Below are 26747 nucleotides of genomic sequence, written 5' to 3'. Positions count from 1 at the left end.
GTAAAGGTGGATCCAGCAGTTACAGTTATTTATCGGGTGTGCCGTCAGCAAGCCAGCCCGCCAGGCAGCTAACTTTGGGAAAAGAATTGCAAGTTTTGTAAACGAACAAAACAAAACAATGATAAAGCCCACTCCTTGAGGAAGGCTGCTGTTTAAGTCATTCAATTGTTTTCATACGACACTGGTTCCAGGCAGTGTGTAACAGACCAAAAGACAAAGTAATCTGTTTTCAATGAGCTCCAAGGCAAAGCGGGTACTTATTAATGCTTTTAATGATAAGAAGTGGATGACTGGGATGACCTGGTAGTGCCTAATCACCGCTTGCACTAGCCCGACTTAAGCTTGTAATACATGCAAGAAGCCTGATCAATATCAGTCTCTAGATAAGTTAACAAATGGCGTATGGTATGTTCACAGAGCTTTACCAGTCGAAACGCATCTACGTTAACACATTATCAGTTCTCTTTTGTTATTATGGCTTCTCCTATTAATTTCCTATTGTATTTTTTCATTTCGACTTCAAAATCGTATCTTTCAATAGTTAATGACTTCTCTGGACTTAGCTTAGAAATATAAAAAAATCGTCTTTATTACAGATTTTAACGCCCGCTAATAAATCCATTGAAGATCTGCGATACTGATAACCACTAGTAGTTCTAAGAGTAAAACATATGCACTGTGATATTTAACTACAGATTATCAGATTTGAAATCAAGGCGGAAAAATGAACTACACTAATAGTTGCATTCCGCAAAAAGCCCTACGACGATTAAAGCATTAGTATTAAACCAAGCGTATTCTACGAATATTTTAATTTTTGGCAGGCTGGTCATAAAACTAAGGAGCTAATTTGGGTTTATTTTTATTGTGCGACTTTCATGATTTAATGAGATTTTTAGAGTTCTTGGTGGTATTCAGAATTAAAAAATATCGCGCGCGCACCAAAAACCCTGAAGGGGAAAAAACCCTTGAATACAAAATGATGAATATTCCAATCCAACATGCTTTTTCCAGCTTTTTGAAACTCTCGACTTTCAGTTTCTATGCCTTGTCAACAGTACATCTGTTTCGAACTTCAAAAATCGACTTCTTTAAGGCGTTATTTCCACTTACGTTAGGTGAATGGCCAGAGGTGATTAACCAAAGGCATGGTTATGTAAAACTGAGCTGTATAAATTTTTTTTTCGCGCGCGTGCGTTTTATTATTAAATAGCTGTTGCTGTTCGTAATCATCAGTCTCCGTCCCTTGAACCAGGAGGATTTTTTAAGCCCGTGTGCAAGGCTCTCAATCTATCGGGGGTCACTTAGAAAACATGAACCAGTTGAATAAACTTTTGTTTAAGTTGCAAATTCTGTAGGTCTTCATTCAAAATTCTTATTCAGATCTCGATTTTTGTATTCCGTACTATCGCGAGGCGATACAATGTTTCGATGTGTGCACGATATTTGGCTCGCTGATTATTTTGTGTATCGATCATTACCGGATCTTTATGATGCTTTAAACACAGCTAACCCCCTGGTATTGTAAGACCCCTTTCTTCGGTCTCAAGACAATCGAAGATCTTTCATCAAAGTCCTAATTATGGTTCCTCGATCTATATAATCATTGGAAAGGCCAAATCTCACAAAAGCCCTCGGCTCTGCCGACCAATAGAATCCGTTATGGCGTGTATAAATTAAGCTCGCATAGAATACACCTGTACGCGAGCCACTTGTGCGCATGCGCGCTATCTAACCAGCTTTGAGTGTTGCTATGGCACCCACCTGGGCAGCTGTCGGGGGTTGGTTTTGTTCCGTGTGTTCTTAAAAGCTTTGGCATACTAAATACCTCTATATTAAAACGCCAGACCCATACTTCACTCAACGCAGTACCCAGATTTGAGCAAGTAACAGTTCGCGGTCGCCACTGCTCGAGAGCCATGCCAAAAGCATTCTTAGTGAAGAAAAGAGCCAGTGATGGCTCAAGTAGAGAGAAAAACCAGCATTTAAACTTCGTACCATCTCCCAAGGGTAAGGGTTCGGTAACTGCTCTTTTATGGAATGTCATATTTGCCAAGTCTGCTTACAACTCTTCTAAAACGATCTGCAAAGTTTAACAGAGTCTTTATTCTACAAATTCTTATTTTGTCTGAAAAACAATCAGAAAAAAAGGCATTTGGGGTTTAAATTTGAGTAACCCGAGTTAGTTCTAAATCAGTTTGTTTATTTTCCTGGTGAAAAAATCTTGACTTTTGCTTCGTGTGAGCAGAAAATTACGCGGAGTGCTAGAGATGTAGTCAGTGAACGCTTAAACTTAATCACCCACTCTTTTGCTTATCACTGTTTATATAGATTGAATATTAAATACTGAGTACAGGCGTTGCGAGTCAACCTCATACATACTTTTGACTCACTCTTTTTCTTTTATCTTCGGTTTTCCAAATCAGAAACTCAAAGAAAAAATGATGACAACAAGCCACCACCGGCAGAAGAGGAAAAGCCATCAAATCGACCGTTTGACATCGCGAATCTCACACGTCCGGACAAGCCCGCTATTAAACAACCTGTCGTTGACGCCGATCAAAACTGGGGATTACATTTTCCAAATCGTTTTATGTTCAGAGATTTGGGATCCCATTTTCGCGGAACAGGTAAATTCTATTGATGTTAGATTCTCTCTGTGTTTGTGAGAACTGGATTGATGTGGTTTTGAGTGAATGACATGCTTTTCCATGAAGTGAGGACCAATCTCAAGTTGAGAGAGCTTTTGAAACACTTTGAATGGATTTTTTCTGGCTACTCTAAATGAGCAAAATCTGTGTTTCAGAGCCTTTTAAAGTTAATGAAACGCATGCTTGTACGATGCTAAACCTAACTATCAATGCTGAGTTTAAATATTGTAAATCACTCGATTCATAAGCCGGATTCAGTTTTTTCTTTGATTTGAAAAAAAAAAATCGAATCGATTCTGATCAAAAATCATTTCTTTTCTTTCATGTTTTATTTTTCATTTTTAATAACTTAAATCAAAACTTGCGAATACCATCCACAGGAAACAGTTCGACTTAAGTTAAGGGTGTCAGCAAATAAACTGGCTAGAGATTTCTCGGCTTTTTGCCAGAGTTTTCCATACACGAAAGCACCAAGAAAGCCTTTGCGAAGTCAATTCAGGCGCTTGTCATAATTTAGTTATCATCGCATTGAAGGCCACGGGGATAAAAATTACGAATTGGTGGTGTGTAAATAAGCTAGACATAATTAAAAGAAGAAATGTTGAACAATAGTACAAAAGGTATGACTTTCACTGGCACGATCGATTTTATTGTTAGGAATCAGGAACTTGTAGAAAGTATTGACAACAACTGATTGAGGCTATATTGTGAACAAACGCAGGGCTTCGAATTGAATGTCAAAATCAAATCTACATAACAGGAAACCAGTAGCTTCGAAAACTATTAGGAAAAGTAGATGTAAGGAAAATTATTGATCGGTTCCTTGCGACTAATTCGAGAATCACTCTCTCATAGGAAATACCCTCCGAATATACACCAATTATGCCTGACTATGTTTATGCATTTATTTAGATCTTCTTTTTATACATTAGAATCGACTAGAAAACTCCCTAAGTTAGAGGGGAGGGGTGGGAGGAGTTGAATTGGCATTTTTTTTCTTTTTTTAATGAGCTTCCTATAGATATTCGAACAAGAATTGGAATTAAATGAGTTTGAAATTTGATTTGAAGACTTGAAAGTAGGATTCAAGACTCCGATCGACTTGTCATTAGTAAACCAATTGTTCTGATGTCATTCAAAATCATAAAAACTATATATAAGTATATAAATGTATACTGACACACACGCTCCTTCTTCTCTTTGTCTCATTCCTCTTTTAAGTCATTTGTTTCTCATTTAATAGGGCTTTTTGAACAATGATTGATAGTTTTTATTCTTTTACCAGGGCATACATCAAGTTATCAACTATACGACACGCGCCGGTTCTCACCACGGGAAGCTTACAGCCCGTGCATTTTATCACCGTATGGTCGATTCCACAATCAAGTCTGTTTCACGTCTGGTATCAGCGAATTACCCATGCCTTATCCTTGCTGGTCGCCAAGCCCGTTTGCAAGCAGACTACCATCGAGTCCCTTGTCTTACAGGGAAAATGACCGTAGTGTAAGCGCATTAGTATGCCCCTCCCCTCTTCGACCTGCGCTTCTGTCTCCATCACCGAGCGAGAAGAAAAAGAACGATACGAGTCTGAACGGTGGCGAACCGTTCGAGTGCCTGAACTGTAAGAAAGTCTTCAGTACATCCCATGGCTTGGAAGTCCATGTCCGTCGCTCGCATTCTGGGAGACGTCCCTATGAGTGTACGATTTGCGGAAAGACTTTTGGCCATTCGGTCAGCTTAGAGCAACATCAAAGCATCCATAACAATGAAAAGACGTTCCAATGCAAAGAATGTAACAAAAAATTCAAGAGATCATCGACGCTTTCCACGCATATGTTGATTCATTCAGATACCAGACCATTTGGCTGTAATTACTGTCCAAAAAGATTCCATCAAAAATCTGATATGAAGAAGCACACATACATTCATACGGGTGAGAAGCCACATAAATGCTTGGAGTGTGGCAAGACATTTAGTCAGTCGTCAAATCTCATAACCCACAGCAGAAAACACTCTGGATTTAAGCCATTCTCTTGCCAGATTTGTAAAAGGTCTTTTTACAGAAAAGTGGACTTAAGAAGACATATGTACACGCACGAAACAGCACCGGGGATTTTGAACTGAAAAGCAGTCGAAGTAAAGCTGGCTTTTTCTAAGAAAAGATGTAACAGTAGAAATGAATCAAAATAAACAAATTGCCTAAATAGTTAATAAAAAAACAGAGAACGAATAGTAGGAAATTAATATTGTGAATAAATGTTGCTCTCAAAAAGCTCCTAAAATTATAAATATTCGCAACAAAAACATAGCACTGAATGGAACTTCTGCATAAATTTTAAAATATTTAATATAAAAGTTATAACCTACGTAAAAGTCTAAGTTCGTAATTCAAAAGTAAAATACAAATTTGTCGTAATCTGGAGAACATTTTTACAAGAAAAAGCGAACGCTCAAAAATTTGACCTGGATTTGAATTTGAGGAATATTTCGCGAAGTCACTAAAGCGCCATTTATATCTTTTTAGCGTTTGTTTTTCTTGTAAAATTTATCGATGAAATGTAGATAGGTTTAATGTTGTAGAGAATAAACATCTTCTGCGTATTTTTGTAAAATTTGTGATTTAATTATCAAAAAACAGGAATAAATTCTTAAGGATTCCTCACTCATTAATGCCGGAATCAGGCCGAAATAAATTGGGACGTTTTCTCCATTAAAATTAGAAGTTAGCCAAAATTAATTGCGTTATAGAATCCCCGCTTTGATAACCGATATGGCAGTCTCCCCAAACCAAACATATTTTCTTCACTCGAATTCTTGCTTGATTGTCAAATATCAGAGCCATTAATAACTGTCAAAGATTCCAACTAAGTGACACACATCGTTCTACACTGACAATAAACTAGCCAGTTCTCAAGAACTCAGGAACTCAAGCTTTTTTTAAATGCCAGTGAACTTGTAAAAAACCGTAAAGTTGATGTTGGAAATTTATAAAGCACCAAGATACGGATAACTTTGCGGATAACTCGCATTCATTTAAAAAAAGACGTTTGGATTTTATCTATTATTTATTTTATTAGGTTTTTTTTCCTATTTTTTTTTATTTTTGAACTTTTGTAGGTTGATTACTGAAATTCAGTTAACGTCTTTTTGCCAGTAGTTTTTTCTAGTACCCTTGAATAGGAGTTTAGCGATGTGGCTATGTTCGTAGTTTTCAAGTAAAATCTCGGAATACTTTCCACTACAAATCAAAAAGTCGATGAAAAAAAACCATTTCAAATATATGGAGAATTGAAACTAAATTCGCATATTCTCGTGAAAGTATTCTAACAAGCCTTCATTTACTCGCAAAAGAAGCTTTTTTGGTATAAAGAACTTCATTTCTGATCTTAATTTGATTCAGTTCCTAACACACTGTTCTTGTATTCCTCTCCTCCTCCTAAGCTCGCTTACATTTTGACCCCAAATTTTACGACTGCCATTTTAGCGCTTGATTGGGATTGTAACTATTTAGGGTTTCACGAGAGTAAATTTTCCTTTCAATAATGACATTTTTTATCGGTTACTGAGAAAGTAGTTGTTGGGGTTTTCGAGGTTGAGTACGGTAACCAAGAGTGAGAGACATAGAAAACATAGTTGTTTTTTTTAAATCTTAAGAATTGACGATTCTGTGTTTTCTGAAATTTAGAAACTGATTAAAGGACTTGGCGTCAAGACTAAAGAGCTCAAATAAAGACTATAATTTTATATATGCTGTCTACCAGCTGTCATAGGGTCTTTGGTTATTTTATGCTCTCATTCATATAGTTCAATAGCTGTTCCCGATGGCTTCAGAATTCAATAATCTCTTATTTATCAAACGATATGAAATCGAAACCATCGCCAAATTGAAACTATATCTACAGCTTTGCAGAACTTGTTTTTTCGTTTAAAAAAAACACGAAATATTGCAGAAAGATGTCCTCTTTGAATATTTTTTTCTTTTTCTTTTGATTAGCTAGAGACGATGAAAATACTATTTATTGTTTATGAACCAAGTCTATTAGTGTACGCATTTATTTAAATACGCTCACTCATTAGGCTAGTTTGGCAGCCACTGACTTAGTCAGTCAAATAACGTTTGGTTCAAACTGTAGTTTTTTCATACATTATATAGGATCGTGTTATTCGTGTATTTCATATGACATTATAAATAACTTCAAAAAATATATAAATGAACAAATTAAACACTTATAATTAAGACGATATAAAGGTAAAGACCGTCAAGTTTTTTTTTTTTTTAAAATCACAAGATTATAGCTACTGATTTTCCCTTCTGAAACATGAAACACAGTTTCAAGCTAATCAATGTTACGAAGAATCCAGCAAAAAAGCCAGATTAAAAAAACATATGTTCAAGATCATGTGCAATTAGCTCTAAAGTTTTTACATTTTGTTGACTATTAATTAAACATAAAAGACAGATAATTGGTAAGAAATAAAGTCGAATCCGTTAAACAACGAATCTTTATTCTTTAGGTGAAAAAATTTGATTTTTTTTCCAGTGGAGTAGAGGGAAAAGGATCAGTTTTTGAAGTCATCTGGTCATCTGGCATTGGAGAAGTTTCTTATGCTTGGTGTCTCTTCAAACTGGTTACGTTAAATTTTTTTTTGCCATTTTCAATAATTATATTCCCTGTTTTGGCTCTGCAGGCATATTCAGCATTCAGTGTTCGCACTAATGAATAGGTTTATTATGAAGCATTTATAAATCCTTCTTTATTTGGCACAGTTTGTAGCTCTTTTCAATAAACAAAAGACCTATTTGCGCATATTTCAGTCCATTTAGCTCAAAATATCTCAGAATGGCGATAATTTGAGTCGATCCTATTCACTCGTACCAGAAATTAAAGAATTCTTTTGGCGTACAGACGTTTGGTTAACTTGCTTTTTTGTTGTTATTTCAATAAAGTCCATTTTTCCCTTGTCATTTAAGTCTTCAATTAGCCTTCCTTTGGGCTACAACAGCGTCTCCTAATTGCGGGGAAAATGTCCTTAAATATCAAAATAAAAGCCTGAAAGAGTTATAGTCATCCCTAGTACTACCAAGCGCCTTTGTAGTCTTGTTTATAATTAACAATGCTTTGTAATCCATAGAACAAAAAAAGAATAAAGACAGAAAAACAGCGAAATGTTTTAGATTCGACAGAAGTAAGAAAGAAAGTTAATTGGCAAAAAAGACTAAAGTTTACTTTATATATTCCAATATATGTTTTTTAACCCTTCGTGTTCAAGGTTATAATGATCAACATTTCAAATGCTTTTGTGCTTGTTAAGGGTGACCTTTCAATTAAAGCCAAGATATAAGACATTTCTTATTAAGGTACTTAATAGCTAATCCAAACCGTTTTTCTTTTTGTATTTGTTACAAATGCAGCCAATTTTAAATTAACAGTTATTCATGCATCTGGTCTCTTGGACTTTTTAAGTATTCTTTATCCTAACATTTCAATCGACTAAACCTGTATAAATTAGCCCTTTTTACGGGGTCTTTTTATTGCATTTTTTTGGGAAGCAATGTTTTATTTTTCTTTATAATAACGAAAAAAACTCTGGTTAATTTAGCTGCAGAAAGTGGTACCAATGTTGAAAAAATAAAGAAGAAGAAGAAGAAGAAGAAGAAAAAAAAAGAAAAAACAATGCAAGAAAGTAGATAAAAGCGGAAGTGCTTGGCACCTCTTTTTGTGTATCCTTGCGGTGGTGGATTTGCGTTTAAAGACAACAGCTTGGAAGCACATATGTCTCCTGGTCATGTATTTCTCAGGTAATTCTTTTTCTAATCAGTTCTCAATCTTATCCACGATATAGATCATTTCACAGTTAATTCGTCAACTCGCTTAATCAATCATGATTCATACGGCAAAGTTTACACACTGCTGAAGCACTAGAAAACTGAAACGCGAAAACTAAGGTTACAAAAGTAGGAATTATTCAATTATGACTACTGAGCTATCTTCGTTGTTTTTGTGTGTAGTTGTTTTTGTTTTCGTGGTTTTTATTTCTAAGTTTAGATTCAGGGTTATAAACCAGCACTTTCAACACCTATAGCCCGCGCGATCATTATACGTGAGTTAATGGCATCTGGTTGACGAATGCCCCAACAGCGATGCGTTGCCTTTTGTCAACTTATCTCAAAACTTTCAATCTTTCTACACTATATGAGTTACATCTACCAGCATACGAAAAGATAAAAGATCTAAAATCTTGATTTGTATGGCTTTTACCAAAAGTGAATTTCATTTTACCATCCGTTTTGCATTAAGGAAAAAGAATCCGCAAGGGGTCAGTTTTGTAGTTAGAAAAATAAGGCCCCATAAAATTGAACAACACTTTTATAATTTCTTTTCATTTTGAAAGATTTCCTTCCACAAGAAGAGTAACGTTATTGGGAGAGAATAAAGTAAGTGAAAGACAAACGGAAAAGAAGTTGGAAGAAATGAGGAATAATTAGCGCAGAAGTAAATGACTTATAATTGCTAGCATGATCAAGTGTAAGATTTAATCGTCGTGAAAATAAAACGATAATCTATAAATAAGACGTTTAAAAACGCGGGCCTTTACCTTGTCGTGATAGCTATTCGTTAAAGCACTATATTACTGAATATTTCTTGGTCTAAAGAAACGATGTGAACATTTACCAATCGCTTCACAATCAAACGAGAAATTCACTAATAGAAATGTGTTAAAAGGAAGATAGATGTACACGATAAGCGCGCATTGTAAAGATTAAAGCCTATTAACTTGTGTTTCAGATCATGCATTTAGTATCAGATAAAAAGTATGATCTCTCTAGCCTTTAGAAGACAATCAGAACAGTTTGATAGAAACTGTTTAAATACGACAACTGGTGAATTCAAGGGACGAAACGCACGCTAGCTTGATGTGTACAAAGAAAGTATAAACTGCTTGCTCATTATCTGTTTATTCCAACATATTCTCAATCTGATGTTTTATTTAAAGAAGCCTAAAACTAAAATGTATGTGAATACCTGCGAACAATATAATCTTTAAGACTTCGAACTCAAAAATTAAAATCAACTCTTTGGGTTATTTCGTTTTAGAGTACAAAACTATATGGAATAAAAGCGTGCCATAAGTGAAAAACATATGTCAATGTTTCGTGAGCACCTTTTCTTCGCCGTACTATTTTGTCTAGGACAGAAGTAGGTGGTTTTAATAACGTTATATTTTAAAACAAGAATATCACTTAAAGCAGCAAGAAGCTCCTACCCTCCTGTATTCATTACCACTGCCGGATTGATTCGAAATTAAATGCGGAAAAACATCTTGACCTTGAAAACAGCGACATCATCTAACTTTTTGCTTTAACTAATTGTCTTTTTTAATACTTTTTGGACTGAGAAGACATTAAGGTGATTGAAGAATGGTTGTGTATACAAAAAACGAATATTGAAAATCTTTTTAAACAATGAGGTAAAAAAAAAAAAAAGAAATAAAAAGATATATACATACATACACACATACATACATATATATATACATATATATACATATATATACAGACAGACAGACAGACACCACTTTGCAAAAATCCTGCAAATAAAATGAATATTTATATATCTATATATCTGGTGCATTATGGGTAATGTCTTAAAGAAAATCGCTTAAATAATAGTTAATATTAATGTTTTTGAATAAAATTACTGTGCAGAGTACGTGTTACTAGTTATTCGATTGAACTTTTCAAAGAGAAAAACAAACGCAAAAAAGAATTAGAGGATGTATGCAAATTAGTATATATCCATAATATTAATATATTGAGCTTTGCAGAATTTTTTGCAAACGCACAAAATACAATGAGGACAATCCAATTATGCAATATTCTTTTTCTACATGTTACTTGATTGCTTAAACACTGTAGTATTTATTTTTTACTATGTTATTTCTGCTACCTACCACGAGTCAATTCTGTGTGACCCAGACTCCTGGAGCGAGAATTCCCCTGGATTCCAGCCTAAAGCCACTTGAGGTTTCTAAAAATATACAGCAGACGGCATCTTTTGTAATCGCATTGAAGTTTTCTGTAGAAAATTTATGACAATTACTCGTTATGTTTTGAGTGAAATCGCATGTAATACTAGTAGTGTCCTTCATTAGAAGCTAGTTCAATGGAGAGCAAATATATTAGCCATGGCGGACCCCCTCGGGGTGCTTGATAATGTAACGCTCATAAGGTTTCGTGTGGTCTACAAAACATGCACATCGTTACTCCAGTGAGCATCTGAGATCCAAAGCCAAAGTATTATATTCACAAGGGTTTTTACAAACCTTAATTTTGGGAGGGGGGGAGAAGGATTTTTTTGAGTTTAAGAGTCATATCCAAATCGGTAGATAACTGCTGTCGTTAGTGATCACTAGTTTCTTAACGAAAAGGACTGCTTCTGATAGCAACCACTATTTTAAGAAAAGGTTCTTGCTGAGTGGACGATAGCATAAATTATAAAACAATAAAAACACGAGCGACAATCTTGCCTTTATTTATTATGACTGTTCTTGTACGTTTTAATTCGGTCTGGATGTTTTCCTTGGTGTGAGCTTGAACTGAAACGATAAAGCATAAGAAAAATTAAAAACGAATATAGAGAAAGTTATACAAAAAAGATGATGATGAAAAAAATGGGGATGATGGTGATGATGTTGATAATGATGGTGATGACGATGGTGATATATGATGGTGATGATGATGATGATGAGATGATGGTGATAATGATGGTGATGACGATGGTGATATATGATGGTGATGATGATGATATAATATGGTGATAATGATGAAGATGATTATAATGTTGATGATGATATATGATGGTGAACATGATGATATATGATGATCGATGATGACAATGATGATAATGATGGCGATGATAATGATGGTGATGATGATATATAATGGTAATGATAATGATGATGATAATGATAGTAATGATGAACATCATGATGATGGTAATTAAGACGATGGGGATGTTGATGATAATGAGAAGAAAACGTACAAGACGGAGTAGTCGACGACTTATAGGTAGTAGATGAAAAAGAAGATTAAGGAATGATCATAAAACAGAGGGGATGGGGGGGGGGGGGGGGGGAGGGGAGGGGAACCGAGAGTGGCTCACACAGTTATGAACTTCTTAAAAGGGGCGGGCTGTTTATTAATCTGTACATTAAACTGTACAGCATTTGCAGTTCCTGAATGGAAACGGGGGGGGGGGGGGTCATCCTTTTTTCGACCTTGTCTTACACTGGACCAGCAAAAAAGAGCTCCATAAAATACAGTCCCCCCCCCTCCCCCCCTCCGCGCCCCTTTACCTTATTACCAGTCCCTAAAAAATGGAAAAAAAGTAGGCCCTGGAAAAGGAAAAAAAATAAGGAAAAAAAGATTTGAAAAACTAAACAATTAGAAAAAAAGAAAAAGATAAATAACAAAAACGAAGAAGAAGAAGACGTAGATAACGACCTAAAATTTCTGTGAACCACTAGAAGCACTATATTTACGTTGAACCTTGATAAGCAAGGACGTCACCCGAATTGTCGCAACCACCATACCAACTACAAGATGTTATTTGTTAGTCATTACCTAGAGTGCTATGACAAATAGTATTATGTATAGTACATCAAAAGATATTACACGAGTCTCGAAAACCAGTAAGCCTTGGTGATGCCATGATGATGATGATCATAATGATAAGGATGTTGATTTGGACCATAGTGAGAATCCAGTATCACTTGTACATATAACAAGACGAGCAGCCTTGCCTGTTATCACAGGGTAATGTAACTAGAAAGAAACGACAGATGGATGGGAAAAAGGATAAGTAGGAAGGAAGGATGGAAGGAACGAGGGAAGGGAGGAAGGAGGGAAGGAAGGAAGGAAGGAAGGAGAAAAGGAAGGAGGGAAGGAAGGAAGGAAGGTATGAAGGAAGGAAGGAGGGAAGGAAGGAAGGAAGGGAGGGAGGAAGGAAGCAAGGGAGGAAGTAAGGAAGGAAGGAAGGAGGGAAGGAAGGAAGGAAGGAAGGGAGGAAGCAAGGAAGCAAGGAAGGAAGGAGCGAAGGAGGGAATGAATGAAGGAAGGAAGGTACGAAAGGAAAGGAATGGAAAGGAAAGGAAATGCAGAGGAGAGGAGGAGACAAAAGCGAAGCATTCTTGGCGAACGAAGACCATGGACCCCCTACAGGTCAATTCCAAGAATAGAATGATTCCACGTAATAATCACATAAATGGCATTCATCCAAGCTTATCTCATTATCAGTGATAATATTGTCATATTTCTTTCGTGTTGACTCTGTTGAGCATACACCATTAAACAACCTTTTATTGAGTAAGCCAGACGCATTTCTCCTATCAACTATCTATTGTTTAAAAACTAGACAACATAAGACATTTGGACTCCCAAAGCCAGTCTTGGCTAAGTTGGCGACGTTTAGTTTGTCTTAACGGCTGTTTTCAGCTGTTCATGGTGATAATTATGAAAAGCTGGTATGTTCGGATTATTAGATAAGCCGACAAAAGTGGCTATAGAGGAGAGCCGATTGTGACTTGATTAAATGTTGTTTTTTAAGCTATTGTCGTACTTTTGCTCGATTTTCTTAGAAAAGCTTATTATTCTTACTTGATTACTGAATATTTATGTGAAATTTCACTAAGCTCTAATTCGATCATTGAGCGAGGGCCACGGGTTTATTAGCCATTAAGTGTTTTGTCTTAAAGCCCCGTTTACACTAGCGAATTTTGCGGCGATTTTTGCTGCGATTTTTTCGGCAATCCTGTCCATAATAAATAATGGTAAAGAATTTACTTGTAAAGTTTTATTCAGGATACCAAGATTTTCCTAGACGAATGACTCTTTTGAAGGATGAGACAAAACATTTTATATTTCCGAAAGTTGCCACGAAAATCGTAGCAAAAATCGCCAGTATAAACGGAGCTTAACGAGGTTAAAACCTCGTAAGAACAAGGACGGTTCGCTTTTAATACTTTTACTAATAAAAAGTTGCTCAAGTCACAGCTAGCGGAGAGAGAATATTTAATAGTCCACGATATATGCTTCACTTGTCTTGTCACTCGCAAAGGTTTTATTACCGACGAGGCTATGTGCGAAATTATTATTTTCTTTTTTCCTTTCACGAATCATTGAGCATTATGCACGAAGCTTCGCATTGAAACCTTTGTGCGTGACAAGGGAAGCATGATTCGAAAGTGCAAGGCTATTCGTCGTCTATAGCAACCTTGTTATTTACTAATGTCATGTTATGTATTTCTAGGTCATTTAGGTTTGTATGATACCATATGTGTACGCGAGTACAATGCAAGCCACCATATTTCATTTTGCGTGTTTCTCAAGAAGTTACGTAAGCCGCAGTGTCGCAGAAGATTGATGTTACAAAACCCTCTCATCATAAGTTGTCTTCAGAGTATGCAATATCGCTTTCAAGCCCAGCCTTGAACATATCAGAAACACTCGGGCATTTTCAGTTGTTTATATGAAAAGTCATACTTGATAGAGTCACCTCGTCAACGCGTAGAGAAAGAGAAACAGGTGCCGTTGTTTACCATTTACCAGATAGCTTCTAAACCCTTATGAAATATTTAACTGAGATATAACCGGCGTCATAGTTAATAGAGCGGAATGGTTGGGAAATCTATTGTTCTATGTTTTTGTTCAACTTTATTCATTGTTATATGACGTTGACCCTGCACAGAGAAGGAAACGTTGCTATTTATCATCTAGTAACTTAACTGTATCTGTGCGGAAATAAATATTCGCATAGTTTGTGGTCATTCACTTTCAAAATGTTCATACATGAAAATAATAAGGAAATGAGTATTTTCAGCCACACTTGCTTTGGTCCATTGTGCAGTATCACGTGATGGTACGGCTCAACATCAAACGCAAAACAATAGCTTTGTTCTGCGTTAGCCGGCATATTGGGAGGAGGCTCGGGGATTCACAGTAAACTCTAAAATTGTTGTACCCTCCATTCATGTAAAGAAGGCAGGGCGGTAGGCAGTATTTTGAAACTGAGATCCTGGGAAAAAATATATCCAGAGTTTTGAGGCAACTGCCTCGTTTGTCGGCTCATAGTGGCTAGGACCCTGCAAGAAAGCAGATTTCAGTCTTCAAAATTGTAGAATTTAACTCTTCAAAAGTAATAGATCAAAAACGAGTGTTTGATCAGTGCATCCAAACCCCGCGAAACAGAGGAAAGCACGAGGCTGTTAGGCACGAGTTTTTGAACTGACTTCCCAAAGTCATTATATAATTTATTTGTTCTTGAATCTCGTGAGACTAAAAATTCCTTCATAATTATTCATTTATTCGTCAGTGTTTTGATCAGTGTATTGATCCGCTTTTGATCAAGTATCAACATGTCAAGGTGCGTGCACGTAACTACAATGCAAAGTCACCATTGGTCAATGACCTCATGAATTATTAATGATTTTTTCCCCTCTGCAACCCTAGCCCTACGCCAGAAAAGCATTATCACCATCATCATCCTCTATGCCTGTGTGACACGTGGTGCAGACACCAAGGACTTCAAATCCTTTTGTCTCAGTTCCGATGGTTATCATCCATTGTGTTAGTTTCCATAAAATAAATACTATGTGATGGGGTTGCTGGTCCCATGCACATTGTTAGAGCCCTTTTGGCCGGCATTTTATACCCGTTACCCACCTACGATATCGTACCTTCCCCAAATTAAAGGATTTTAAGAAATAAAACTACAAGGGTCGGCAGCACGTCTCGTTTCCATGGCACCGTAAACTCTTGAATCTTTTAAACACCTTTTCAGCGATACAGCTATTGTAAAAAGGTTAAATACTGAATACTGCATACTGAATAGTGCATTTCAAGACCAAGGGGCATTGTGGGTCTCGTTAATTTGAAACAAAAAGTTAATATACAGCAATTAACTCTCTACATGTAGTTAGTATATTGTTTCAGATGGAATACACTAAAAATAGAATAAATAATAATGTCACCATGACCCACAATGCACTTTGGTCTTGGAATGTACTATTCAGTATGCAGTATAGAGGCTTTCACCATCACGCGATGGCAGCCATGACAAGAGGCACAACAATAGAGTCGCTTTCCCCTGGGAAACTGAATTCTTTCTCATGTAAATCATATTAGACCAGATTCAATTGTTCTTGCCTCCTGTCATGGCTGCCATCACGTGATGGTGCAAAGCCTCAATAGCGCAGCGCAGCCGTGACGTCATAAAAACGAAGACAAAGGCGAAATTCGGACAAACAAACTTACAAGTTTACTTTCAGCAGATAATTTTCACAGCCGATCGCAGTTGATCTTAGTTTACATGGGTTATTATTGTAACTTTAACCAAAAATAATAAAATCGGTTCGTATAACCCTCGTAGCGGTTAAACAGAATGCAATGTTTGTCCGAATCTTTAAGCTATTTTTAGAATCAGCGCGCGGCGCTATTCAGTATTCAACCTATTTTGAAATAGCTGTATACAGTGTGTGCAACCACGTCTCTCAAAATCCCATGAGATATGAATAACAATGAAACAGCCGCCATCTTGGTTGATCTAACGAGAGAAGCTAATGAAGAATGCTTTGTTACCAAGATGGCGGCTATGACGTAACATGCTCATGCTCTATTTTGGAAACTCGTGAATAAATTATCTGATATTATCATGTTTAGAACCCGAATTTCATAATTATAGTTTTTATAAATTGGTAGCCTCGTAAATGTTACATTCAAAATAATTGAATTTCAATAGTTTTACTAATCTAAACTACATTAGAATATCTGTGTTTCTGAATTATATTAAAGTTATACACGGTTCAAACGTAGATCGGATTTGTTTAAAGTTAATGTCGGGAAGCGGTAACAACTAGACAGCTTCTAAACAAATATATGTATACAGGTCATATAATATTAAGTTAGAATATATAGTTTAAACTAAAAGTTGATTCAAGAAACGAGGAATAAAACGAGAATACTTACAAAACGATGTGTCGCGTTGGCAAAAGGTATTTACTAAATTATGCACACGTATGAACTGTTGTAACGGAGAAACGTCGCCGAAGGGGAGGTGGGTGGGGTCAAAAATCCGTCTAGCACTGGCTGGTACAGCAAACCTAAGCAAATGAGGTCGAAACCTTGGATTTTCTCGCTTAAATAGGCAACTGCCGACCCTGGGGTATTCATAATGCTTCTCACCTAGAAATCACACCCAGAAAGTCATGATAACATTCCGCGTGTACTCGTTTCATGGCTTCTTTAGGGGGTGAAAATAGCATTATATACTAAATCCTATGCACGAGGGGACGAGAATCACGAGAAAATGTCTGCATTTATGTTTTCACTGCACCTGCCTTTTGCAAATCGTTCAAAATAATTAAGCAAATTTTTATCTATATAAGTTAAAGTTAATGCCTCAACCATTAGTCCCATAGATCGACCTTGCAATTTAAGGAATGAATGTAATAAGTATTAGGCACAAAGCAGCTTTGTGACACGAGTAAACAGATTGTTAATGTTATACTCTTTCAAGGACAATACCCAGTTTACATGTTTTCGTTTGTGGGCCAATCCCGTTGTTTACGCGTGACAGCTTATCAAAACCTTATATATTCTCTACGTGGGTTTAGACACATCATTCTGGTTCAAAGAGAATCTCAAAGAGAATCTCCCAATTCCCTCCCACGCATCCCGTTTGCCCTTTTAGAATATTCCATTGCAAAGAAAATATATTCAGTTAGCAGGCGAACGATGTAAATTTCAAAGATTTAGTTTTAGACGGTTTACACGCATATCCCAGAGTTACAATAAACTCACTCTTTGCCCATAGACTCATGGCTGACTATATTCTTGGGGATTATAACCCCTAAGTATCCGTCACCATGGAAACTAACGCTAATTATCCTGGGGGGGGGGGGGGGGGGGGCGGTCTACAAAACCACATCCGTAGTGTTTCGAAGTTCTGAAAGAAAAATACACCTAAAATGTTCCAAAGTACCACCTCCCCCAAATAGCGGTACATAACAATGATTAGGTGTTAAATATTAAAGCTCCAGCATACACGCACAATGGGCAGCCCAGTGCACGCTCCAAGAGCGTCTTGTTTTAATTTGGCTGCCTGTGATTGGGCTGCCTGTGATAATGCAAGTGACCTATAAACTAGTCCACGAGGACTGACGTCATTGCAAAACTGAGGTGTCAAAAAAGCCTACAAAAATTGATCATGGAAAAATAAAATCTTTTCCGTCATAGGAATAAAAATATAACACTCACGAATTATTTTATCACTGTTATCAAGGCGCGTATTAGCAACGTCAATTTTTTTATTTTGTGGCCTGGATTTCAAGATGAAAAGGGACCATTTTTTTGTGTGTTGATTTTGAAAAAACAACACTTACTTTCATATTAATGAAAGGCAAAGGTGCCTTGCATCATAACAGCAACGATCAGGACGATGACTATGAGTTTCATGACTGGGTCTGTCATGCAAAAGCTAAGGCCCCGTCCACACGTATCCGCAAATTTTTTTTTGCGGACACGAAAATGTTCGCGTCCACACGCAGCGTATTCGAATCGTATTCGAATCGTTTTCGAATCGTTTTCACTGTCCACACGTATCCGGAAATTTCTTGATCCGCCCTGATGCACGCTAGTGCCTAGTCCCTTTGACGGATAGTTTTTCTTATTGAGCATGCGCAAAATCGTGTTTAAGTCAGCGTATTCGAAAATTTGCGGATACGACCGTCCACACGTATCCGTATTCGAAGCGCATTCAAAAATTTCCACTCTGGAGACCGTTTTCCAAAATTTCTGGATACGGATACAAAATTTCCGTATACGTGTGGACGGCGCCTAATACAGATATCCAAAGTTTATTCAATCTTCCTATCAATATTTTTCAACAATTATTTCGATGCTTTTAGCTTTCTGGATTTTTACATTCATGGTTTAAATGATATTCAGCTCTAAAATGGAATTATACATTCTGAGAAAAAGCTGCAACGTCGTTAATGAGTGCAGAAGAGCCTTAGTCTCTTAGGGTCTCTAGAAAAAAATATTTTTTGGTAAAACTTGCTAAAACAATCTCTTGGACTGGCACTATCTTAAACTGTTGAAACCATTAAATACGTGGTGCTTTAGAAATATTAATTTCAAGAGATTTTGTTCAAGGAACGTTCAGGGGAGGGCTATAAATATATTTTATATTCTCAGTGTGATCAGGACCTGGACACGTTGTTTGATAGAGACCTTTCCACCTTCAGGCGATATTTATCATCAAAAAAGAGCGTAAACAACACTGTCCAGTAGATATGAAATGGCGGTTCTACATCAAGTGGATCGTTGATCAAGTGGATCGTGGATCAACCCCCACCCCCATCAGGATCTTTACAGAGGTGACGTAATGGCTATTCTAAGTGAGTTTCCAGTGAGGTAGGGGGAGGGGTGGTCAGTTATATTTATTCTTAGTTGGCTGGATTGCACCACATCCTATATTTTACGTCAAAGTTTAATCCTAATAAAAGTTTCTAATTATTCATAAAATATAGTTTTTCTATCTCAAAGCCTTAAAAGGCTTAGTTTAGGCTTTTGTTTCATCCTAATTGAGTTCTACGGATATTGTCCTTTGTCTTACTACCGCGATAAGATATTGAATACTAAAGATTTTGAGATTTTATGCCCAACTCTTTTACTACCGTCTAAAGTAAGAATTGCACCACTCACAGGCAATACGGATATCGTCATATCTATTTTTAGTTGACTGGATTGCACCACATCCTATATTTTACGTCAAAGTTTGATCCTAATAAAATGTTCTGATCTAATTGCCTATTGTTAAAGGATTAGACTCTTTTTACTTTATGCTTTTGTTTCACCCTAATTGAGTTCTACGAAGTTGACTCATCAAAAAACAAACAATTAAATGACTTGCCCAAGGAAAAAGAGCAAACACGTTTTTCAAAAATCTTTTTTTATTCATTTATTCATAAAACGCTCAATGCATGTGAATACAAAAAAAAGTTTAGTTACAGCTCTTTTCATTTTTTAACTAAGTATTATGTTTTGATTGTCAGTATATATTTGTTCAATAGAAACACCCGTCACTTGAAACAATAGAGGACTGTGTTCTGCAAAATTTGCGAGTCAAAAAAAAAACCTACTAGATATCAAGACCACGTTTGTAAACAATAGAAGACTCAACAAACACAGTGTTTTGATTGATTTTCATAGTTCAGTCACTACAGCTAAACTCCGAACTACACATTTTGCCAGTCGGCTATCGACTTGGCTATCGCTCTCAATCGTTTTTTCTACTTTATAAAAACGTTTTTACAATCATAGGAGGCCATCAGAGTCTGCGTCAGAAAATAATTGAATCATTCGTCTTGCACTTCAGGATTTTGAGTCATAACAAGAGGTTTTAGCGTATTTGATTTTAAAGAAAGTGTATGCATTAAATTACAGTCTTCGCAACGATAAAACATTTGTTTTGTATTTTTGGCACTGATAACAAAAGGGTGTATGCAAACGTCGCACACGACTAATTCGTTTTGAGGACTGTGATACGCTTCGCGCCAACAGCAATTCGGGCATTGTGCCACTGATATCTTTGAAAACGATTTGGGTTCTTGACAAGCGTGACACTCTCTTTCTTCTTCTTCTTCTTCTTCTTCTTCTTCTTCTTCGTCCTCACTCTCCGATTCTGAGTCCTCGCTGTCAAGTTCCTCTTGAGATTCTTCAGCATCATTGTCACTTTCAGTTTCACTATTGCTAACATCCGTATCATAGTTATCCTCTGGTTGCCTGGCAATCAGATCTGCCAATAGTATTTTGTTGCGAATAAGATTCTTGTCCAAATCAAGCTCTGCCAATCCACTGGTAAAAGTCTTGAGCCCTCTTGGGGCGTTAACTTCTGGGTTGTAAGGTAACAAAGCATACTCGATTAATTCTTTCATGTTGGCTAGTGGAATTCTACGTTGATGATGAGTCATTTCTCCATGGGAATTCCAATACAAAATATCTTTGGATGCTACCATGCTATGAAGTAAATCATGTGCCTTTTGTCGCGGTATGCTTTTAGGGAGCTGTCGTGCCATTCGATTGATTTCATTCTCCGATTTCGAAAATTGCTCCTCCTCGCTAGAGGAATCTTCGCTCAGCTCGGGTTCTGTAGATTCTTCTTCTGAAACTCTTCTTCTCTTCATGATGACCTCTACTAGTAAAATGAAGTTCTTGGCATTTGGCTGGTTTTTTTATAGCAGTAAAAGACTCAGAGCGCTCATTAGAGGAGGCAAGACCTCCCCCACCAAGCCCTCGCCTTTTTGAATCAGAATTTTTTTCTTGGCCTTAAATGGTATTGATCCATGAGCTAACTCTCTTATATCATCCTTGTGCGGTCTCAATCTTTCCTTTTGCCCTTCTGATATGGGAATTGTTCCTTGTAATAAATTATGACAGACCTCACACATTACATGAACTTGTTCGGGAGTGGCTGTTGCAAGCAAAACATTTCTCTGATGCTCTGGGCATTTAGTCAAAAGATGTAAATAGCCAAAGTTATCACGAAGTAAGACAGACATGTTTTCTCTCGGGATGGTTTGTTCAAATGAAATGACAACGGAAAGAACCATCGTATTTGTTATACAACTGGTTCTTTACTATCTATACTAGACTCTACACTAGATTCTACACTAGATTTTACACTAGATTCTACACTAGATTCTACACTAGATTCTACACTAGATTCTACACTAGATTCTACACTAGATTCTACACTAGATTTTACACTAGATTCTACACTAGATTCTACATTAGATTTTACACTAGATTCTACACTAGATTCTACACTAGATTCTACATTAGATTCTACACTAGATTCTACACTAGATTCTACACTAGATTTTACACTAGATTCTACACTAGATTCTACACTAGATTCTACACTAGATTCTACACTAGATTCTACACTAGATTCTACATTAGACTCTACACTAGACTCTACACTAGATTCTACACTAGATTCTACACTAGATTCTACATTAGATTCTACACTAGATTCTACACTAGATTCTACATTAGATTCTACACTAGATTCTACACTAGATTCTACACTAGACTCTAAACTAGACTCTACTAGATTCTTATATCTACACTAGAATCTTATGTAGACTAGAATCCCTGAATTCGTATAAATAGCGCTCCCTATAGGAATTGGCCACATTCTTCGAAAGACGCACGATGACACGGTTCTGTCCTATTTGCGAAAAGCAGCAAAAAAATTTATACACTCATTTAAGTCGAACCCATAAGTTGGACAATTCGCAACGAAAGTATTGGATCGGTCAAGAACAAATGCGAAAAAGCAGTCATCGATTCACTCCGTACCCATTGCCTCAAAATGTTGAAGATCACACGAAATGTGACAGGTTTCAGTTACTCCATCCGTTCACTGCTCTGGTAGCTGGAATGACTGGATCTGGAAAAACGGTCTGGGTTCAGAATTTGCTTGAACATGCAACGAAAGTCATAAATCCATCACCACGGCGTATTGTATGGAGTTACGCACAATGGCAACCTGCTTACGAACACATGTTAGCAACCATTCCCGGGATCGAGTTCGTGAAAGGCATACCCCACGATATTGACGAGGATGGTTACTTCGACCCCAAAATCAATAATGTGATTGTAATTGACGATCAAATGACAGAGACATCCAACGACAAGAGAATCATGAACCTATTTACCAAAGGATCTCATCATCGCAACCTCAGTGTCATTTTCCTGATGCAGAATCTCTACTTTCAAGGAAAAATCATGCGCACCCTGAGTTTGAATGCGGCTTACCTTGTTCTTTTTAAAAACCCAAGAGACAAACTACAAATGATGACATTGGGAAAACAAATGTACCCGGGAAAAACAGAACAGTTTGTGCAAAAGTACGAAGCCGCTGTTCAAAGACCTTATGGGTATCTTTTCGTGGATCTCAAACCAAACACACCAGAAGAATGCAGGCTTCGGACGAATGTTCTTCCCAATGATCTGCCTGCTTTGCAGACGAAGCTGTCAAAAACAGCAATTTCGCAACTTGGTGGTGGACAGTCAGATGTCACGCAATCTATTGCTAACTATTTAGAACGTCAAAGCTATTTACAATCGCCTATATTAAAAACAATGCAGAACTTAGAGGAGCAAATGACTAGCATTCTCAGGGATTCCAATACCCCTGCGGAACTAAAAATCAAAAATTATTCGCAGCTATACGATCGATATCTTAATCTACAACAGCAAATTCGAAGTGGTTCGCCCCACAGCTCAATGCTGGAAATGGTGCAATCACCACAGGTACCACCATTGACAAGTCCCAGTCTCCCCACTAGTCTAACATCCCCAGAAAATGTTACTTCAACAAGTCTCACTGATAGCGGCTACACCACACCCAAAACTAAAACGCCTTCATTCCTAGAGCGGCTAACCTCAAAAATTAGAACTCCTGCTCTGGAACTCAATCGAGCGAGAGCTTCAGCTTCACCGGAGGTTCCTTCCACTCCATTAAGAACCACGACTAGTTTTGATCAACCCTCTTCAATTGCCTCCTCATTCAGCACTTCCAAAACACAATCCCTGCCACCTCCACCTGATTTCCCACCAACTCCTCCGTCAAGTAAAGAAAAATCTGTGAAGTGGATTAGCTATCAAGATTCAGATAAATATCTTGGTAAAATCTTAAAACCACCGCGACGATCAGAACGATTGAGAGCAATAGCCAAGTCGATACCCGACTGGCAAAATGTGTAGTTCGGAGTTTAGCTGTAGTGACTGAACTATGAAAATCAATCAAAACACTGTGTTTGTTGAGTCTTCTATTGTTTACAAACGTGGTCTTGATATCTAGTAGGTTTTTTTGACTCGCAAATTTTGCAGAACACAGTCCTCTATTGTTTCAAGTGACGGGTGTTTCTATTGAACAAATATATACTGACAATCAAAACATAATACTTAGTTAAAAAATGAAAAGAGCTGTAACTAAACTTTTTTTTGTATTCACATGCATTGAGCGTTTTATGAATAAATGAATAAAAAAAGATTTTTGAAAAACGTGTTTGCTCTTTTTCCTTGGGCAAGTCATTTAATTGTTTGTTTTTTGATGAGTCAACTTCGTAGAACTCAATTAGGGTGAAACAAAAGCATAAAGTAAAAAGAGTCTAATCCTTTAACAATAGGCAATTAGATCAGAACATTTTATTAGGATCAAACTTTGACGTAAAATATAGGATGTGGTGCAATCCAGTCAGCTAAAACATAAGAATAGCTATAACGTCATCTCTGTAAAGACCCTGAGGGGGAGGGGGGTACCTCAATGGTACCTCATTCAGGTGGCGCAGAACCGGCACTTCATATCTACTCTGTCCCCCCCCCCCCCCCAGTAGACATTTAAGCGATGGTTAATGCTTAGCGTGCGTAAATCTACTTTGTGTTACACGCTGAAAGTTGGGAGAGCACGATGGTAGCGTAAGAGTTGCACGAGGCGGGGCCGAGCTAGCCAGCAGAGACAGTGCTCTCCCAACTGCTAGAGTATTGACCATTGCTTCTATAAAAAAACAACTTTACGCGATAAAAACTGTTTATTTTGCTCTGATCAAATCGCAGATTCTCCTTAGTTGAGAGCATGATACTTTGCGAGCTAAATTTGAAATCAGTCAAGTCTTGTGTTTGGAGCAAAAACAAAAAGCAAAAAAAAAAAAAAAAAAAAAAAAACGCACTCAAACACAACTCGTGTCTTTAGGTCTATAAAAGACAATGCCATAAACAGAGGCGGATCCAGGATTTATTTCTGGAGGGGGTGTATCATTAATGAATGACATACATAACGGATGACGAAAACAATTCAATAAAAATAGAAGCAATTAAAAAGATTTTAGGACAACAACTATTCTTTTTCTTTTAGGTAGAGCTATGAAAAACAATGCAATAAGAATAGATGAATATTTAGAAAAATTTAGATAGCCTATTTTTGTGTGTCAAGTTTGAAGAACAGAGCGTGCACAATAACGCCTAGAGTGAAATTTAATTCGCCTGTGAAACAAAGTCGTGTTATTTACTAGCAGTCAAAATATAACAAAAGAAAACAACGGAATCTGGGACTTCTACAGATAGGATATTACATGGTCGCGTGGAGATGCGAATTTTATCTTCGAGTGTTGAAGTGATACTAGGCTTGGGGGTAAGCGCAGCGAACGAGTAAGATATTCTCAACACACCGCGAGAGGGTAAAATCCTTATTTCCAACGGCCATGTAATATTCTGTTTGATATAATTAATTATCGATGAAATACAATTTTGGTGGATTTTTACTATTTAGGAAATGCTGGCAAATGCTGGTAAATGCTGTCCAAAAAGTATACATTCAACCAGTGACGTTATTTTTGAGGTCATACATACCGCTATATTTGTTGTAACCCTTCAGAACGCAAACATAACAACTTGATTTGGCTTTCAATTTATAAACCTACATAAGAGTTATGACTTTCAATAGAAAATTATCTGTAATATATCGTATGTTAAAAAAAGGGAAATGACGAGTTGTAAAGGGGGGTCCGCAGCCCCTGGACCCCTCCGTTGGATCCGCCCTTGAGTTACGCGCGTGATTTCGGCATCGGTAAGTTATCACATGAATCCCAATCAATATATACTCGCGTCATATATATTATATTAATTTAGGAAACAAAAACTAATAATGTCGGTATAAATATTTTTTTCTTATAAAACGGCTTTAGTTGAAATGGTTGTTTTTCTTGTGAAAAGATGTGTGCGGACGAGTGGCGTCAACGTAGGATTGTTTTCTTTTCTTTCCTTTTTGTTGGTGTCCACGTGTTGCTCACATCTCTCGTAACAGGGGTTTCGAGAATTTTTTCATCGTGTTCTGCACAGCATGCTCACACAGATTATAAGGCATCCAAGAATATGGGGTGCTGTATTAATAGCCTTTTCTGGAGGCTTGTCGTCTTCTTGTGCATCTATTTCGGCGGGGACGACCTTTTTCTTTGGCAATCGTGAAAAAAAACCTTATACCACTTGTTTAGATGTGAGGAACCCATGAGGACTAAAAAACGGACACCATCAGAATTCTTGGCCGTCCTCAAGGACTTTGAGGAAGGCCAAAAATGCTTTCAGTTCGACCCCGTTGAGCTGCGCCACTCCTGTACTTGCGGTGGTGATAAGCGATGACAGTTTTTTTTTTTCTTCTTCTTTTTGATGTCGTTACAGGATCAACTTTATGCCCGGTTTGCTCACCAATGTTAAACTGGGCCATTAGATAGACCAAATTCAAAACTCGCACCGATGTGAGGCTTAAGTTGTGAACAAAGGAATCTGGCGTGATTCGTGACTTTTGAATCACGCCAGATTACTTTGAGTCACGCCAGATGCCTTTGTTCACAACTTAAGCCTCACATCGGTGCGAGTTTTGAATTTGGTCTATAGTCTTTCTGTATTTCTTTAAGACGTTTTCGACCTTCGTTTGATTTCATTCCCCAACCCATTTTGTGATCGAACCGAGCTAGTACTTAGAGGGTCCTGAAGGGGTAAAATGAGTGCTGGTATTATCCTCTTTTGGGGCTGGGAAAATAGGATATCATGCACTGGGATTCATAAACAAAAAACCATCAAAAATGGGAGTAGGATTAAGATTTGAGCAAACATACTCGGGTTAAAATAAAGGGATGTGAACTGGGATGTGGGTAATGTTGGGCTTGGAAATGGATTGTAACCCCTTCAGGACCCTCCAGTTTTCTAGGAATACGCAGAGCTAATATAGGGTCCCTTTATTAACTCTGGAATACGTCATCAGAGCATTGCTTAGATTTGAACGGCCAGGAGCTGCTAACACGAACGTTATACTTTTAGATACTAAAACAAAAGGAGGAAGACGCACAAATGTAGTTAATAACGGGAAATAAAAGTAGTATTTTCGATATTTATTTGGATACATCTTTTTTTTAAAAACTCACATGCACACAGTGTATCTATTATCCCGCCGCCGGTGGTCACGCAACGCCTTC

The 26747-nt window shown here is 37.2% G+C and overlaps 1 protein-coding gene across 1 annotated transcript; it reads left to right on the top strand.

The window, feature by feature from the left end:
- Window positions 1-1855: 1855 nt before the first annotated feature.
- LOC116308128 (uncharacterized) lies at window positions 1856-5227 on the top strand. Its single transcript, XM_031718502.2, has 3 exons — window positions 1856-2010; window positions 2427-2630; window positions 3937-5227. Exons 1-3 carry the CDS (start codon window positions 1920-1922, stop codon window positions 4773-4775), a joined length of 1134 nt encoding a protein of 377 aa, XP_031574362.1. The 5' UTR covers window positions 1856-1919; the 3' UTR covers window positions 4776-5227.
- Window positions 5228-26747: the final 21520 nt, after the last annotated feature.

The sequence above is a fragment of the Actinia tenebrosa genome, unplaced genomic scaffold, assembly GCF_029948245.1.
Source record: "Actinia tenebrosa isolate PJP-AT-01 unplaced genomic scaffold, QUT_ActTen_1.0 PGA_scaffold9__36_contigs__length_13948895, whole genome shotgun sequence".
In the NCBI taxonomy this organism is placed as follows: domain Eukaryota; kingdom Metazoa; phylum Cnidaria; class Anthozoa; order Actiniaria; family Actiniidae; genus Actinia; species Actinia tenebrosa.
The sequence above is the reverse complement of the archived record's forward strand: the minus strand, read 5'-3'. Positions and strand labels throughout refer to the sequence as shown.